This window comes from Fistularia commersonii, chromosome 16, assembly GCF_037954325.1.
Source record: "Fistularia commersonii isolate RoL2024-O1a breed Wild chromosome 16, RoL_Fcom_v1.0, whole genome shotgun sequence".
Classification (NCBI taxonomy): domain Eukaryota; kingdom Metazoa; phylum Chordata; class Actinopteri; order Syngnathiformes; family Fistulariidae; genus Fistularia; species Fistularia commersonii.
The window spans coordinates 17520189-17537753 of record NC_141299.1 but is presented as its reverse complement, the minus strand read 5'-3'; the positions used below and the strand labels follow the sequence as shown (position 1 = coordinate 17537753).

General features: G+C 45.1%; 1 protein-coding gene and 1 long non-coding RNA gene across 5 annotated transcripts in view; one reads left to right on the top strand and one right to left on the bottom strand.

Annotated features, from left to right (window-relative positions):
• The window catches only part of rabgap1l (RAB GTPase activating protein 1-like), a 122259-nt gene that overhangs the window by 89857 nt on the left and 14837 nt on the right, over positions 1–17565 (top strand). For all 3 annotated transcript variants that reach the window (XR_015107311.1, XM_086162397.1, XM_086162396.1), the window contains 2 exons: positions 2135–2176; positions 10271–10399. Coding sequence is in view for 2 of the 3 variants with exons in the window: in XM_086162397.1 (XP_086018523.1) it covers positions 2135–2176; positions 10271–10399 (171 nt within the window). In the remaining variant the exon portion in view is untranslated. The remainder of the gene's footprint in view (positions 1–2134; positions 2177–10270; positions 10400–17565) is intronic.
• On the bottom strand, positions 12687–15762 carry LOC147226136 (uncharacterized). 2 transcript variants are annotated; one of them, XR_015107313.1, is made up of 3 exons: positions 15648–15762; positions 15098–15147; positions 12687–14760 (listed from the first exon to the last, which is right to left on the bottom strand). It is a non-coding gene; the product is annotated as an uncharacterized LOC147226136 (long non-coding RNA). The 2 variants fall into 2 exon arrangements; XR_015107312.1 differs by lacking the exon at positions 15098–15147 and having other exon boundaries at positions 15648–15754.

Here is a 17565-nt window from a genome sequence, read left to right as displayed (position 1 = left end):
AGGTCGCAAATAAATACAGACGTAGATCATCATCAGAGAAATGTGGATAGGCGGCGGTATTTTCCACTTGTTGTTCGTATATCGTCACCTCGTATGCAAGCGAGCGACTGGAAGTTCAAGTGAAAAGTGTAAAAGCATAATGCGTGGCTGTCGGGCCGATGAGCCTCTGGGATGATGAGCGACCTGAATCTCAAATGCCCGCGTTTGACCCCCAACTTTTAGCTTCAACGGCGTAAAGTCCAAAAGTCGAAAGAGGCCCAGAGGCGCACCTTGTGGAACACCACGCCGAGCCGGCCCGTCAGGAAAGGAAGGGCGAGTCTATATGTACCACATGTAGACTATTTTTACCGTCCTCTGCTGGATTATGTATTTGTTTTTAATGTTTGTGTAAAACTAGGGATTACTGGGGTTATAAATGGTTTTAGAATCCCTTCTTCTTGCGCTTGAGTCGGCGTCGGGCTTCGTTCTCCGTCGGCCTCCCGTCCCTCTGCCTCCCTCCCCCATTTTCCTCCCCTTCTTTCTGTCCTCCAATTGGCCTCCGGCAAAACAATTAGAAGTTTCCCAATGAGCCGCATTACAAGAATTTGCTCATTAAATTCCAACTCTCATCTCTGACTGCTTATTCTGCTCTCATCTTTTTTTTTTTTTTATCATTTATTCGGGTCTCTGCTGTCTTTTCACGTGCGCTTCGCTTCGATCTCATACAACTTGTTTCCTCTCCATACAACATCCTGCCACTGCTTCTTTTTATCTTTGTTTCATCACCTTTATTTTTTTTTGCCGCTGTTATCCGCCCGGTCTATTTTTTAATTCCACGACTTCCCCGACTCGTATTTCTTCCATTACCCCCCCCCCCCCCCCCCCCCGAAAGCCTCTAAAGTTTACGCCTCCCCGAATCCATCTTTATTTTTCATTTCTCAACATGTTTTGCGTCTGAAATGTTTCCAGGTCGCGGGCCGAGGGATTCCCCCCCGCGCCTCGTAGCTCGGCCTGGACACCAAAACACCAAAATTCAAAACGGGGACAAAATTGCAGCCCAACGTTGATATTTATTGAAAAACAAAAACTTCCTCCAGGTATAACCAAGAACCTTTTCATATGGACCCAAACAAGTTTTGCTTAAACACTGAATTTGGTGTTTGGAGCCACATTGGCGCCACATACAAGACAAACAGGTGTGTCTTTTGCATATGGAAACAGATATTCTGCCTCCCGCCTGTTTTCTACCTTTCTTTTCGAGGGGTAGCACGGTACCGGGATTAGCTTCAGGTCGCCATGACTACTGTCAACACAGGAGATGGCGTTTCGCGCCAAAACACCGGCAGAGCATTCTGGGAGTCGTAGCATTAGCGGTTCATGCGTTGCAGGCCGGCGCTAATAGTCATTTGTTATGGCTTCCCACCGCATGCCAGATGTTTGACACCTACGAACTACGCGGTCGTATTGAATTGCATCCCTGATAGAATAACATTTTCATTTATTTCTTTATTGTTGCCGTTAACGTCCAGAACAACCGGACGTTACAACACCCCGCTAGTCCTCCGCTCTCATGCTACGCTACCAACTGTCTCATTCACGCCGTTGATCCAGTTTTAACTCTGTAGCACCATCTTGAGGCTTGCAGAGATAGGTGTGTGTGTATGTGTGTGTGTGTGTGTGTGTGTGTGTGAAGAGCCCCCTTTTCTCACTTGTTATTTTTAGAGCTGTCCAGATATTTTTAGCTCTGTGTTGCCATGTGAACTTGTTGTCACAGAGACTAAGGGGATGGGTGTTCCCATGCAGAGCTGGCACCGCCGTAATGTTTTCCTCTCTTGCCCCGGCAAAAAAAAACAAAAAAAAAAAAAACCAAAGTCACGCATTTGTATGTATATTATCAAGCGAGCGCAGATCTGCGCGTGGCGTGGGTTCAATCCCAACATGCATTCAAACAGGTGTGGTTCATGATGTGATCATGTAAAGTACATGTTAGTGAAGTTTCAACGTAGGCTTGTTCGCCACTTCTCTCACCTCTGTTTTACTCAGTGCTCGTCCTCCGGCACGGATTCATGCACGTTTCATAGTTTCAGCCTGCCGAGCATGTTTCCCCATGGAAATATAATATTTCCCTCTCATGGCATTCTTTTCTCTGTTCAAGGGTCTGAACATCATCTTCAACGTCGCCCTCGCCCTGCTCAAGGTAAGCAATTTTCCCAAACCTCCGTCCAAACCTTGATTGGACCGCACTCGTACGACCCTACGTTCGACCCGCCGTCCCAAATTGTCATTACAACTGCAAAAGGGGCGGCAGAAATGTGCACTGAATCCAGCAAAGTCCGTGCCGAGTGAAAGGAACCGCTTGGGCGTGAAGCGCGGAAGTGCGTGTTGTGATAAATCATCTGGTATTTGTCACCCCCTAAAGTCCAAAGCCAATAGCTGCATGTTGGAATGAAAAGCGGTGTCAGTGTCTCGGGCCTTTCCTTGGCGTAGCGGACGGTATAAAACCCGCGTGCCGAATCATTCAAACGAGTTGAATTCCTCATTGTCTCTAACTTAGTCGTGGGTGTGTTTTGGGTCGAAGATGAATCTAATCATTATTTCTATCCTCCGTTCTCTACAAAATAAGAATAAGAATAAGAACAACTTTATTTATCCCGAAGGAAATTGTTGTGTGAGTTTCAAGTAAAACAAAACAATACTAAATAATAGTAGGAAATTGTATAGACAGTAAAAAAAAGGGGGGAGAATAAGAAATAAAAATATAAAGTGTCAAAGTCAAGGCTATAAAGTGTTTTGAGGTCGTAAGTGCAAAGATTTGAAGATTCCCTGCGGCTGAAGGAAGAGGAATTAGAAGCCGCCGATTCATAAAGGATAAATTATCATTATTATTATTATTAATATTTCACACGACGCACAGACATTGTTTAAACATTGTGGGTTAGAGAAGATCGTGCTTTACTTTTCACAAATAAACACCAAGACATACTGTGGATGGGCAATAAAGCAAGCAAAACAACATGTAGGGAAAGGGATTTATGATTTATTTATGTTATTTTCTGGATAGCTGACAACCCTTTTCATTGACAAAAACCTGAGGCTGAGATGTTGTTTACAGCGATCCCTCGCTATAACGCGGTTTACTTTTCACGGTTTCGCTACTTCACGGATTTGCATTGTGTTCTGCATTCTGATTGGCTAAAAAGTCACTCCGCTTCTTCTCTACCTGTGCGTCAATAACGTTGCAGTTTAATATGTACACGTGCATAAAACAGCTTGACAAATTTACATGACGTACGTGCAAATTCTATCTGCTATCTATGGCAGATAAAGTTAAACTCCTGGACATGCTAAGGGAAGGTAAAAGCTATGCGGCTGTAGGTCGGCATTACGGAATGAATGAATCTTCCGTTCGTTCCATAAAGAAGGAAGAAAAATACATAAGGACGACGGCAGCAATAAGTTTTAATAAGGATGTATAATAATTATAAAAAAAAAAAAAAGGTTTCTACGTCACGGATTTTGCCTATCACGGGTTCTTTTTGGAACGTAACCCCCGCGAAAAACAAGGGTTTCCTGTATCGCATTAACAAGATCAGTCAACAGAGTCAGTTCTTTTCTTTTAGAGATTCGGAAATGTCACCTTTATGTTTTAAGCCGGGGTGTCAAACGTACGGCCCGCCAGGGGATCCAATCCAGACGATTTATTCCAGATGGAATAAATCTACAATTTGAAAAAATACATAAAAATCCCCAACTGCTTTTCAATATAATAACACCGTTCCTATATTGTCTGCAAGGGCTGCAATGTTTTAGTCAGTATCAGCAACATGGTGCAAATCTAAGGCTAAGATGTTGTTTATTGAATTAAAGAAGAGTTGGGTTCATTTCCTGCATCCTCAACTTTTCTTTCAAGGCTTCACGACCATACGATAAGTGTCAGTTATCGTCAAACGTTTCCATTTGCGCTTCCACAAAAACATTTGCGGGACACGATGATAATTGGGAAAAAAAAAGTTGCAAAACAGAAAAGGAAGATGTTCGTTTGGACATTTCGCGTTTCAAAGTTAGAAGTGTACGGATTCGTTGGGTGATGTGACGGATTATTTTGATGGGTGAGAGATTAGTAGAGTTTTTTCGTGGAACGTCGGCTGATGGTCGAACACTCATAAATCAAAAAAATGTTTGATATCCTGACGCACGGGGACGTACACTACAAAATAATCATGGTGGTCACGGAATAAAAACATCGTAATTGTCATTCACTCGTCGAAAGCGGAATTAACTAATTTATTAGAATAGAAAAGTAACACATAGCAATTCTCATAGAGAATACAGCAAAACACTTTTAGGACAAAACAAATCTGTTTAATATGTAAAGGACTGTCTCGGAAAATTAGAATATTGTGATAAAGTTCTTTATCTTCTGCAATGCAATTAAAAAAAAAAACTTTTTTATGATATTCTAATATTTTGAGATAGGATTTTTGAGTTTTCCTAAGATGTAAGCCATAATCAGCAATATCAAAATAATAAAAGGCTTGCAATATTTCAGTTGATTTGTAATGAATCCAGAATGTATGACATTTTTGTTTTTGTAATTGCATTACAGAAGATGAAGAGCTTTCTGAGACAGTCCTGTGTTATATTGTCTCACTGTAGGATAATTAATGGAATATTCTATATATTCTATATATCAAATATTAAATATAAATATATATTAAAATAATAAAAGCCTTGTAATGAATTTGTAATGAATCCAGAATGTATGACATTTTTGTTTTTGTAATTGCATTGCAGAAGATAAAGAACTTTATCACAATATTCTATCACAATATTAAAATAATAAAAGACTTGTAATGAATTTGTAGTGAATCCAGAATGTATGACATTTTTGTTTTCGTAATTGCATTGCAGAAGATAAAGAACTTTATCACAATATTCTAATTTTCTGAGACATTCCTGTATAAATTTAAAGCTACAAATCTGTATTAACTGTTTTGGAAAAAAACAAACAAAGAAAAAACGGTTTGGACGTCATTTCGATGCAAATGTTAGTTCAGGAGTCCCTCTTGAGGTCTGCTTTTTGACGTCCGGGCTGTTTTCGATCCGGCTGCAGAGCACAAAGGGTTTTTAGCCTGGTGTCCAGACCGGTCTGGTCCGGACAAAGAAAACGGTACGTGTCTGCGGCCAGATGGCTTACCGATGCGCTGAAACCCACGGTGAAGCCCAAACCCAGCAAATCAGACCCATGATGTCACACATCTCCGTTGGATTCATGGTGTTTTTACAGAAGGCTCGGGGGATCCCGGCACACCGTTTCCATCCGGGCGGAACGGTGTAGAATTACTCTCTATTGTGAAAGGAGATCTTCTTGTGGTGGGAGGAATAGATTAGTTTTGTATTGTGTCGTATCTGGATGTCCTCGCGGTTCAATGCGCCCGATGATTTGTTGAGTTTGTCAGAGTGGAAGTGAGACCGGTCGCGTGGAACGCACATCGTTCTCTAACACGATGTGCCAGTTTACATCCACGGCTTTTGCGAAATGAGTGAATGGGATGTTGGACGATTTCAGGTGCAGGTTCAAGCAGGTTCTGCTCGCGTGTTGTCGTTCGCCGGTCTTAACGGACCCACACGTGTCAACTGTTCTGTTTTCACAAAAGTCGATATGGCGCCTTGGAAGTCAAATGTAAGTGAAAAGCGAATACAAATGAAGGAAGTCAAATTCTCAATATAAGGGATGTAGAAACGGGGCCTGTCCCGTTTCTTGGGAAGACGCTCGCCCTGAAAATTTCGTCCAGCGAAAGTGTGGAAATAGAATGAATTGGAAATACCAGCATGTCTGTCTGTTTGCAGATGACATGGTGATCTGCAGTAAGAGCAGAGAACAGGTGGAGGAAAGTCTAGAGAGGTGAAGGTCTGCTCTGGAAAGGAGAGGAGTGAAGGTTTGTCGAAGCAAGACAGAATATATGTGTGTGAATGAGAGGAACCCGGTTGGAACGGTGAAGAAACAGGGAGTGGAGATCGAGAAGTTGGAGGATTTCAGGTATTTAGGATCAACAGTCCAGAGCGTAGGAGAGTGTGGAGAAGAGCTGAAGAGACGGGTTCGAGCAGGTTGGAATGGGTGGAGGAAAGTGTCAGGGGTACCAAGAGATAGAAGAACATCAGCCAGAAGGAAAGGAAAGGTGGAGGAGATGGTGGTGAGATGATCTACAAACACTGACCATGACCAGAAGACGGGAGGCAGAGCTGGAGGTGGCAGAGATGAAGATGCTGAGGTTCTCTTTGGGAGTCACCAGGATGGAGAGGATCAGGAAAGAGTCCATCAGTTAGATGTTTTGAGAATGAGATGGTCGGGTCTTGGACAGTGAATATGCTGGAACTGGAGGTCTAGAGGAAGACCAAAGAGAAGATGGATGGATCTTGTGAGAGAGGATATGAAGGTAGTTGGTGTGAGAGGAGGATCCAGAGAATAGGGTGAGATGGAGAAGCTGGATCTGCTGTGGAGACCCTGAAGGTGAAGAGGACGGAGATTAAATACAGTAGATGAGGCTCTGCAAGGTGTAGAAGACAGTGGTGAGACCAGAGATGATGTTTGGACTAGAAACTGTTCCAATGACCAAAAGACAGCAGGCAGAACTAGAGGTTGCAGAGATGAAGATGTTGAGGTTCTCTTTGGGAGTGACCAGGATGGAGAGGATCAGGAGTGAGTCTATCAGAGGAACAGCACATGTTAGATGTTTTGAAGAGAAGGTCCGAGAAGCCAGACTGAGATGGTTGGGTCATGGACAGAGGAGGGATAGAGAATATATTGGTAGACGGATGCTGGAATTGGAGCTGCCGGGCAAGAGGTCTGGAGGAAGACCAAAGAGAAGATTTATGGACGTAGTGAGAGAAGATATGAAGGTAGTTGGTGTGAGAGAGGAGGATCCAGAGAATAGGGTTAGATGGAGATGGTTGACTCGCTGTGACGACACCTGAAGGGAAAAGCCGAAAGAAGAAGAATCTGTCACAGGGGTGCAGGACATGTATGACCGAGACAAAGTGATGATTGAGATGTTTTGGACATGAACAAAAGAGTGTTCATGTCCAAACCATGGTGAAGATCTGGGTAGAAGGTTGCTGAAGGTGAAGCTGCCAGGCATAAGGTCTGGAGGAAGACCAAAGAGAAGATTTATGGACGTAGTGAGAGAAGATATGAAGGTAGTTGGTGTGAGAGAGGAGGATCCAGAGAATAGGGTTAGATGGAGATGGTTGACTCGCTGTGGCGACACCTGAAGGGAAAAGCTGAAAGAAGAAGAAGAAGAAGATGAGGCTCTGCACCCATAACCAAAATATTACTCGATTGAAGTTCAGATTTTTCTGATCCGCAGCAAAGTCTGCAAAAATACAAGAGCTAATATTGGCACAAACAGTTCCAATTTTAGGTCCGTTTATAAAATCCCGTTTGCACATATTTATCCGACCCCCCCTTTCATCTGCATATTGAATGACACAGGGTTGGGTTGTGAAACCACCTGAGCTCCGTATTTTAGTATCCATGCATTCTGCGTGTCGGAAAGAAACATGTGCTTGATTTGATGGACGGAAACGGGGGGCGAGTGAGGATGCGCCCGGGGAGGGACGCGCCTCCGCCGCCCGTCTGTGATTGGCCAGGCATGACGGCATTCTGCCCCGAGGCTCCCTCCTCCCTCCATCCCTCCATCCCTCCATCTGTGTCGCCTCCCTCCTTTTCCTCCTGAGCGGCCGACATCCACATCACAACGTTAGCAACCGAGGGGCGGAAGAGAAAACCTGGGATTTTTTTTTTCTCCTCTTCATCTCTCCTGACAAAGCTGGATATCTGCTTTGAGAGTCTCCCCTGCTTCGGTTCCTCTTTATTTTCTCCTCCACCTCAGTCACCAGATGCCCACCACCTCTTTCCATCAACCAGACGTCTGCAGCGGAGCCGCCCCGGCTGGATTCTAGATGCTACCGATTAGCTTTTAGCATCACAAAGAAGCAGGGAGAGAAGCAGCAGACGTGAAACTGTGGTTTCTTAGCTTTGCCTCTCCACAAACCATCTCTCACTCACCAATGAAAACACACCCATCTGTGTTGTTGAGCGGAGCTGCTTTTCAAATCTGCAGGATCTGCCGGTCCCTGCGAGCCAGGATGCTCCTCCGCTCCTAATGGAAGGGACAGATTCCGGAATCCACCGCCTTGGTTTTTTTGTTTTTTGTTTTTGCATCCCTTCCGAAGCACGCAAACGTGATGGCTGACACAGTTCCGTGCCTATTTTCAGCCATCCTTGCGTTTCGTGTGACTCAGTGAGTTGAGAACCCGCCGAGCCGTGAAGCAACACATTCGGCGCATCATCCTTTCCAGAAGGGAAGGGAGGAGATAAAATAAAAAAAAGAAGGAGAAGAAGCGCTCAGCTTCTTCCGCTCCATCTCTCGGGATTAATGGATTACCGTTTGTGTTTTATCCGGGCCTTTTTTCGCCTGAAAGAAATCACAAACGCGTCCGGCTCGGTTCCAGGTGTGGCCCGCCGCTAGAATATCCCTATATTGACAAATATTTGCAAAGCGTGCAAACACTTGAACCCAAAGGGATTCGCCGTAGCTGTTTGAGGTCTAACGACGAAGAAAGAAATATCTAAGGGGAAAAAGGGAAAAAAGGTGGAGGTTTGTGGATGCTGCGTGCAAGAGCAGCAGCAGCAGCAGCAGCAGCAGCGCGCTACTTTGTTGCTTGGCAACAGCATACTGGATTGGAATTGGATAAGGGAGTTTGGTACAGGAAGATGAGAGCGGATGCTGTAACGGCACCACTGAGGGATTTTCTGACCGTGCTTTTGTCACGCTCGACGCCCGCCTCCGCGCTCTGACGGCGGCCTCCACCGTCACCGTTTCACGCCATGGATTCCCAGACGCCGCCGTTTGTTCCCGTGAGCGTTTCTCGGCTTCATCCTTAGAGAACCGGTCCGTCGAGACGGCGCAGGATGCGGCGCCATCAACTTCTCCACCAGTAGTTCTCCAGGACTCGATTGCACACCGCGTTTCTCGCCCACTTTTTGGGACTTTTGCCCGACAAGCTGGAGTCATCCGCCGCCCCGGACGCCCCTTCTCCCGTACCCCGTCCCACCCCGCCGCTCTCCCCTCCGTCCCCTCCGTCCTCTCCGCCCCCCGTGCCGTCCCGGAAGCCTCCCCTGCAGCCGCCGGCGGTGTGCGGGGCGGCGGAGGACGGCGAGGGAGAGACCGAGGAGAGGCCCCACGCCAGTCAGGCCTCCGCCGACTCCTTCTGCAAAGTGATGGGTCTCCTCGGGATGGGACACCGGCTCTTTGTCCCGAGGCTGCTGGCGGTGAGAGCGGGGTCTGGGGGGGGGGGGGGGGGGGGGGGGGACTCTCGGGGAAGAAACGCCGAAAATCAAAGCTGATTTATTTTACGCATCGCACCAAAAACGCATGTAAGAGGCTCCTCGAAGTGTCGGGCTCACACACACACACACACACACACACACTCCGGTAAGCATCTGAGGAAGAGACAAGTTTTTTGTGTTATATGTAAAATAAATCAGCTTTTCTTTTTTTTTTTTTTTAAAAAACTCTTAAGTTTTCCCAGCACCCACCCCTAACCGGGCAGCGGATGTGTGTGTGTGTGTGTTTTTCTTTTCTTTCTCGCTCTCGCTCAGGGTTTCCCATCAGGAAAAGAAGGATTTTTACATCAACTCTGCGGGAAATCAAAGATGGCAGGAATCTTTTTACTGCCACATATAGATTCTTTAAAGAGACATTGAATGGGGATCCGTGGCTTTCGTCCAGTCTGGAGCGCCGAGCGCCTCTGGCGTGTGTGTGTGTGTGTGTGTGTGTGTGTGTGTGTGTGTGTGTGTGTGTGTGTTCACCAGAAGATGGTGCTGTCTGTGTGCTTTTAATTCAACGTTCCCTCCTGGACAGTTTGGATGGTCGCAGTGCATCTCCACTCTCAGATATCCCGGTTGTGACCATCAATCCTGCTGCTGATATATTATTAAAAATGACAATCAAAATAAACTCTAGTGCGCCTTCGTCAGGTTTTGTGTAACGTCTCAAAAACACGGAAGGAGGGACGGCTTTTAATTCGTGCGTGTGTTTGTCTTGCAGAGATAACCATCATGTTTTCATAAGGAGCCACAGAAGGCCAACTTTAGAAATCTAACATCATGGAACGAGGATAATCTGCCACTTTGTTCTTTGCATTTCTGACTCTTAATGGCCGTCTCTTATCTTTCCCCCATCCGACCTTCTTTCCTCTCCGCCCAACTCCTCATTTCTCCTCGCAGACATCTAAAGAGGATCTCTTGCAAGCGGATTTTGAAGGGGCTCTCAAGTTCTTCAGAGTGCAGCTCCCCAAACGCTACCGAGCTGCAGAGAATGCCCGCAGGCTGATGGAGCAGGCCTGCAACATCAAGGTAAGGACCTTCAGGAAGAACCTCGGCGCTGAGGCGTAAAGACACCGAAGACAGAAATGAAAGTTTAACTCAAACGTCTTATCTCCATAAATGTGCAAATTATAGAAGACCCCCCCCCCACTCCCCAAACAGACTCGTAATGTTGCGTCATGCCACGTCAGATGGTTCAGATTCACAATTCAAAGCTAATAGTAAGAACATTGTCATAAATACGATTATACATATGAATGCGAAAACTGCAATGGAACAGTGAGTAGAATAGGGTGCAATAAGACGTTTGAGTGCAGGTGCAAGGATGAGTGCAACGGGAGCGCGACAGTAGGCTTTAAATGTGCAAAGAGAGAAGAAATGTCAGCAGAGTGAACGTGGCCGTTCGCTTTTTCCGCCGTTTGTTCCTCGCCACCGTTTACCGGCAGGGACGGTCCGGCTCAAGGAGACATAAGTTGCCTTTCCGTGAAAAGCGGCCTCCCACGCACGGGCGGGCTCACATGTTATCGTCCTCTCTATTGACTTGCATGAGGAGGTTGGCATTTAGGGAATTTGCTGAGCTCACCGGAGACACGGCGTGCTGAGAGAGTGGGAGTCAGGTATCCTGGGAAAGAATTTGTACATTTCTATGTGAAGTCGCGCCAAAGCTGGGTCGTGGTGACGGCTGGGATTAGGCTCCCGTTTCGGAAAAGTCGCAAAACTTGTGGTGATTCCCCCGAGGACGCGGACGTACGTTTGTTTATTTGACAGAGGAAAGACGCGACGGAGATACATTGAAATACCGTATTTTCCGGACTCTAGAGCGCCCCGGAATATAAGCCGCAACCGCTACATTTTACAACAAATAAATATTTTTACAGTCTCAGAAAATTAGAATATGGTGATAAAGTTCTTTATCTTCTGTAATGCAATTATGCAATTATGTTAAATATGTAATATATAAAATGGGCAAAATAAATAGAATAGGATCTTCCATGAATTATCCTACAGTGAGACAATATAATACAGGACTGTCTTAGGAAGCTCTTTATCTTCTGTAATGCAACTAAAAAAACAAAAATGTCATACATTCTGGATTCATTACAAATCAACTGAAGTATTGCAAGCCTTTTATTATTTTAATATTTCCAATTATGGCTTACATCTTAAGAAAACTCAAAAATCCTATCTCAAAATATTAGAATATTATGAAAAAGTAATGTTTTGTTTTTTTAATTGCATTACAGAAGATGAAGAACTAATTTTCAGAGACAGTCCTGTATATTAGCCGCACTGGATTACAAGCCACAGATATCCATGTTTTGAAATGAGATTTTTACACAGAAAGATTTTGTAAATGTTGATTGACATACCTTAATTCAGGGGTGTGAAATGCTCGGCCTGTGGGCCGGCAGCGGCCCGCCGGGGAGGCCAATCCGGCCAGTGGAATAAATCTACAATTTGAAGAAATACATAAGAATCTTTTTTCTACTAAAAAAAAATACTTTTTTCAAATAAAAATGCAGTTCCTATATTGTCTGCTAGTGCTGCATTGTTTTAGTCAGTATTAGGCACAACATGATGTAACTCACAACTTACAGCAGATGGCAGCAATGCGGCTTCCGGGCCTGTAAATAGCATTCTGTCTTATTGTTAGAAATGAACCCGCTTTTCCGTCGGACCCGACACCCGCATCCGCAAGATGTCGTCGTCAAAAAAGAGAAAAGTGGCCATGGAGTGTAGGGTTTGCCAAGAAAAATGGACCAATTTGTGACGTTAATAAGAAACCTGTATGCTTGGTGTGGATGCTGCAAGTTTGGGTGCAACTATGAGACAAAATACAACAAGATGCACAGAGAACTGAGAAGTCAGAACATGAAATTGCACTTACTTTTCTTAAAGAATCTCTGGTTGTTTGTCATCTATTTTTTAAAGGAACAGTTCATGAAATAGAAAGATTTATCATTTACCTGTTCTCATTTACACCAAAACAAAGGAGAAATGTGGACTAAGTGTCCCCTCAAGGTAATTACGCTGTGGTTTTACTGGTCCGGCCCCCCTGACATCAAGTGAGGCTCCTGGATTTTTTGAATTTTTTGTGAATTTTGTGGATTTTTTTGTGAATTTTGTGGATTTTTTTGTGAATTTCATGACTTTCATCCGCTGGGCATGGATTGCTTTCAACTTAAAAGCTGCATCGCACGCATTTCTTTTGTGCTTTCCATGATGAGGGTGTGAACAATACTTTGCGTGTGGAGTACAGTAAACCCTTGTTTTTAGCGGGGGGTTACGTTCCAAAAAGAACCTGTGATAGGCAAAATCCGTGAAGTAGGAACCTTTTTATTTTTTTTTTTACTATTATTATACAATTAAATACACTATTATACATTGAAAAGAAAGAACAAACCATTTTACAGACTCAATCATTTGTTTCACAAATAAAAGTACTGTACTTTAGAAAGTTTTTTTTCAACAAATAACTTCTATACTGTACTGTCAAATATTAATTTTAATCATCAACGTGAACAGAAGGCTTCAAATTGCGGAGATTAGCTCCGCCCACCGCGACCCCAGTAATGGGATTAAACGGGAGAAAATTAAAAATTATTATGAAAAAAATACAAAGTACAGTCGGACAAATAGCATGTCCGACTGTACATCCCTTAGCATGTCCAGAAGTTTAACTTTATCTGCCATAGATAGCATCTTCCGCTGCCTTTTGGGCCCTGCAAGGTGCTTTTGTGGCTCCAGAGCGTTTTGTCAACATGATGGCTTTTAGAGAAACTGGAAATGGCAAGAGAATTTGCTCGTACGTCATGTAAATCTGGCAAGCTGTTTTGTGTACGTGTACATATTAAACTGCAACGTTATTGACGGACAGGTAGAGAAGAAGCGGAGTGACTTTTTAGCCAATCAGAATGCAGAACACAATGCAAATCCGTGAAGTAGCGAAACCGTGAAAAGTAAACCGCGTTCTAGGGAGGGATCACCGCACACCAAAAACTCCTGTCCTATTCTTCTTCTTCGCATCGAGCTCTTGCGTCCATCTCGTTTTTCCACTTCCCGCCACAGCGCCCCCCGATGGCCGTTAGCGAAGAAAAACCCATCGATTCGCCGCCGTTCAAAGCGTGGGAAGCAAAGTGGCGGCTTATCGTCCGGAACGTACGTCAGCGAGCCGCCCTCCCCTTTCGCTCTCGGCTCACGTCACTCTCTTTATCTACAAATAGTCAATATTTCACGTCAGGCATTGTTTGAAGCCGGGCCGTATCGATGCGTTCCCGGCAGGACACCATCTCGCTCTACGCTCTCGTTTGTGATTTTTTGTTTTTTCTTGTCTCTTTCTGGTGAAGTTCTTGTGTGTGCAGGATATCGTGTGATGTGACTCATTGTTTGTCTTTTGGTGGTTTAGTAGAATTGATTGGCTCTTTCACAACACTCCAGCAGTGAAGTGATGTCTAGTATTAAGTTTTGAGTGCACACACTGATAGTTGCTGCCATCGTTCCTCTCTTTTGGTTTGTGTTTTGTTTTTTTAAATTTATTTATTAAGCAGAGATTCATCAGACCGTCACATTTCAGCATTTATTAGCAAAAAAATCTAACTCGCTGCGTTTTTCCACGTCACTGCTCACTTAAAAAAACAAAACAAAAACAAATCCCTAGAGTTCCTTGTCGTCTGCACGTTCGTCCCGACTTCTTTTTGTCCCAAAGTAGAGATTTCTTTCATTTGAGGAAGTCTTGCAAAAAATAACTGTCTTGAACCCGCTTCACAAATGACGTACAAAAGTCGTAATCCTCCGGGAGATTTTCGTAGTCGTCCGATCTCCTCTTAAATGTTGCTTAACGCTCCCCTGCTTAACGCGCTGGGTTTGCAAGAGGACCAAACGCAAACAAAGTAAAGATAATTGCAACAGATGTGGTCCGATAGCACGTCTTATGTAACATCTGTCCTCCGCTCAACCGGCGAGGACGGAAGAACAGGAACCGAAGATTTAAGGCGACGGCTCTCTGGTTTTTGCACCCGCGGTGGCTTTTTAGGAAGCGCTAAAAACCGCCACCCCTCCCGTGGGAGATCACGGAGAGGGAAGAGAAAAAAAAAAAAAAATCCGTCCGGCTCCTTTGACTCCCCCCCCTTTACATATATTTTTTTTTTTCCCCTTTTTCTGTCAACGTTTCAATCGGATCAGCTGAACTCTAAGCTGCTTAAAACAGCGAAAGAATTCACTGGCACCTTGGCTTGATAAGCACATCGGGTAGTGGGGTGGCTTAGCCTCTCCGGGGATTATGGGAAGAATTTGAATTTCTCAGCCTCTTTAAACATCCTTCGTTGCCGGGGTGACGACTTCTCCGGGCCGTATTTTTCGATGAATCCATTTCTACCGGGTCTCTTGAAAATCTAAACAGTAGAAAGAAGGTGGAACTGTGAGGCTAAAAAAAAAAAAAAAAAAAAAAAAAGGGTCTGCTTTTTTAAGACCGGAGAGGAGAAGGGGGGTGCAGATGTAATCACCGGAGCAAATAATTGTTTTAATATTATGTGATTTAATGCACCAAGGGCTGCCGGAGGGACCAGGATCTGCTTTGGCTCTGCTAGCAGGAGGGCTCGTCTTTATTAGCCTCAGGGTCATTGCATTGTTTTGCATCGACATCTGTATATTTATATTTCCGCTCGCACATTGCCATCTGTTAATCATACTAATCGCAATCTGCGCATGACAATTATCCGCCGTACTTGCCCAAGCTGTACATATTCCGCTCATATCTTATCCACCTCTTCTTGCACTAGCTGTAAAAAAAAAGAAAATAGCATTTATTCTTTAAATCTGCATCTATCTGTAAACACTGCACATACGCCCTTCTGCTTTTTTTGCACTTCTGATTAGATACCAACTGCATTTTGTTTCTCCGTATCCTCACACGTGTAATGACAATAAAGTAGAATCTAATCCGAACTAACTTGTATTGCACACAGAACATCAAACTAATAGTCATATAGATCTCTCTCTTTCTATATATATATCTATAATTTTCAGTTTCTCCATATCAAAGATGCCGCTGCATTCAACGAGACGCTTGTCTTGTTAAGGTTTTGAGAGAAAACGCTGCGTCCAAATGTGAATTTGTCAACTGTAGAAACGTGAGTTATGCATCTAGGTCACAGGCGTGTGCATTTTTAGCCGTCTGTAACCGAGGACATTTGGTCGGAAGGAAAATGTCTGGGCCCCTTCAGGTAGCCATGGCGGCGGCGGCGGCGGCGGAGGAGGAGGAGGAGTCTGACAAACTCACAAGAGAGCCGTGAAGGACGACCACGAAGGTGTCGCTTCACTTCCTGGGTTTCACCGTCGGATCCTTCGCAACGCCCGAGCGACAAGTCATCGCGTTCGACAACTTCCTTCCCGCGGAGGAGCCGCCCCGATCCAGCCCTTATCTTTATTTTGCATCGACGGCGGCGGCAGGAAATAGAAAAAAGAAAGCTCGACGGCGCGGCGGAAGACAAAGAGCGAGACTACGAATGAGTATTCATTTGATGGGGAGGGGAAAAGAAAAGAAAAGAAAAGCAAAGTCATCCATCCTCCTTGCAGCTAGACTTCTAGCGTTACGGCGAGGAGGGAGGAAGACAAACAGGTGTGTTGTTTTCTCCTCTTCTTCCTCCTCCCACCCCTTCTGGTGGGAGTGGGAGTGGCTCGGCTCCTGAGGGACTCTTGAAAGCGAGCGGTCACCTCCTCCTCCTCCTGCACTCGCTGAGAGAAACCGGGAGAGACGGGAGCCGTCGGCAGCGCGCCTCCAGCGTTTTTATTTTTTATTTCCCCTCCGCTCGGCTGCCGAGATGATGCAAGAGGTGTCCATCGTGGTGGCGTACGACGCTCATGTCGTGGAGCGGCCGGGCGAGGAGGACGCGCTGGCCCGTCTGGTCGCCCACTCCAAACCCCTCAGAGCTCCCAGACCGGTGGTAGGTCCTCTCGCCCTCAAGACGCTCCACGTCGTCTTCTTTTTTTTTTTTTTTTTTGTCCTTTAACTTTACCGTATCTCCTGCTCGCTCCATCTTTCGCTCGGAGGTAAGCTATTTTTTTCCCTCCCCGCTGTGGGATTAAAAGAAAAAGAGCTTCGGCCGCTTTTGGATTTTATTTTTAACATCAGACGTCGTCGTTCGTCAGCCGCCGGCTTCGGTCTCGTGCGTCTTTTTTTTTTTTCCTTTCCCACGTGGAACCGTAGCTGCGAACGGGGGGGGGGGGGGAAGGTTCTGCAGAAGCTTCGCACCCACGCCGTTTGTTGTTTCCCAGCAGAAAGTGTGCTGAATATTTTGGGCTGCAAGCGCGGTTTGTTTGTGGGCGTCACTTTGTTTCAATTACTGCTATAAATTAGGAATCAATGGAGACCTTGTGGGCGAGAGCGGGCGTCTTTCCCTCACATGAGTAATTGAATTGCGTGGCCTAGTTTTTTAACCGGGATGTCCAGTTGGCTTTGTCCTTATTTCATTATTCAAACTCTTTTGGACTGTCGTCTCTTTGAGGGGCAGGTCAGCGTTCTCCATGAACACCCCCGACCTCACACACACACACACACACACACATACTTTCCTGAACGGCTCTGCAACATATGATGTCTGCCGGGTGGTTTGGGAACAATTCCATTTTCAGGGATCCAGGTCAGGAATCTAAAAGCGGGGCCCGGACATTTTTCTAGCGGCGCCATCATCTTTTTAATTGCATCGATAGAATCGCGTCCTTAAAACGGCCTCCGGGGTTTTTAGCGGCGCGAAAACCACAGCGAGGGTTCGGTCCTACATTAGTGTGAGGGCTGAAATGTGTCAGCTGGTGTGTGATTGAGTCGCGGCCTTGAGCGAGGCGGCGTGCACGTTCAGCAGAGCGTGCTGCACGCCGCCGCCGCCGCCACCGCCATTTGAAGAATATCACTGTGTAAAGTTAAAAAGAGCTGGATTTCTTCCTGAGAAATGCTAACTTGCATCACACCATGTTGTGTTTTTTAATTTCATGTCGTCAGGACTGGAAAACCAGTCAGGGAAAGGTGTAATCATTAAAGTTTTTTCTTTTTTTTGCAGAATATTTAAATCTTTGTACTTTTTTAAGAATTTAAAACACTTGATAGCTTTAACTTTGACACTTTATATATTATTTGTATTTCTTATTCTCCCTCCTTCCTACTATTATCTATTATTGTTACGTTTTGCTTGAAACTCAGGCAC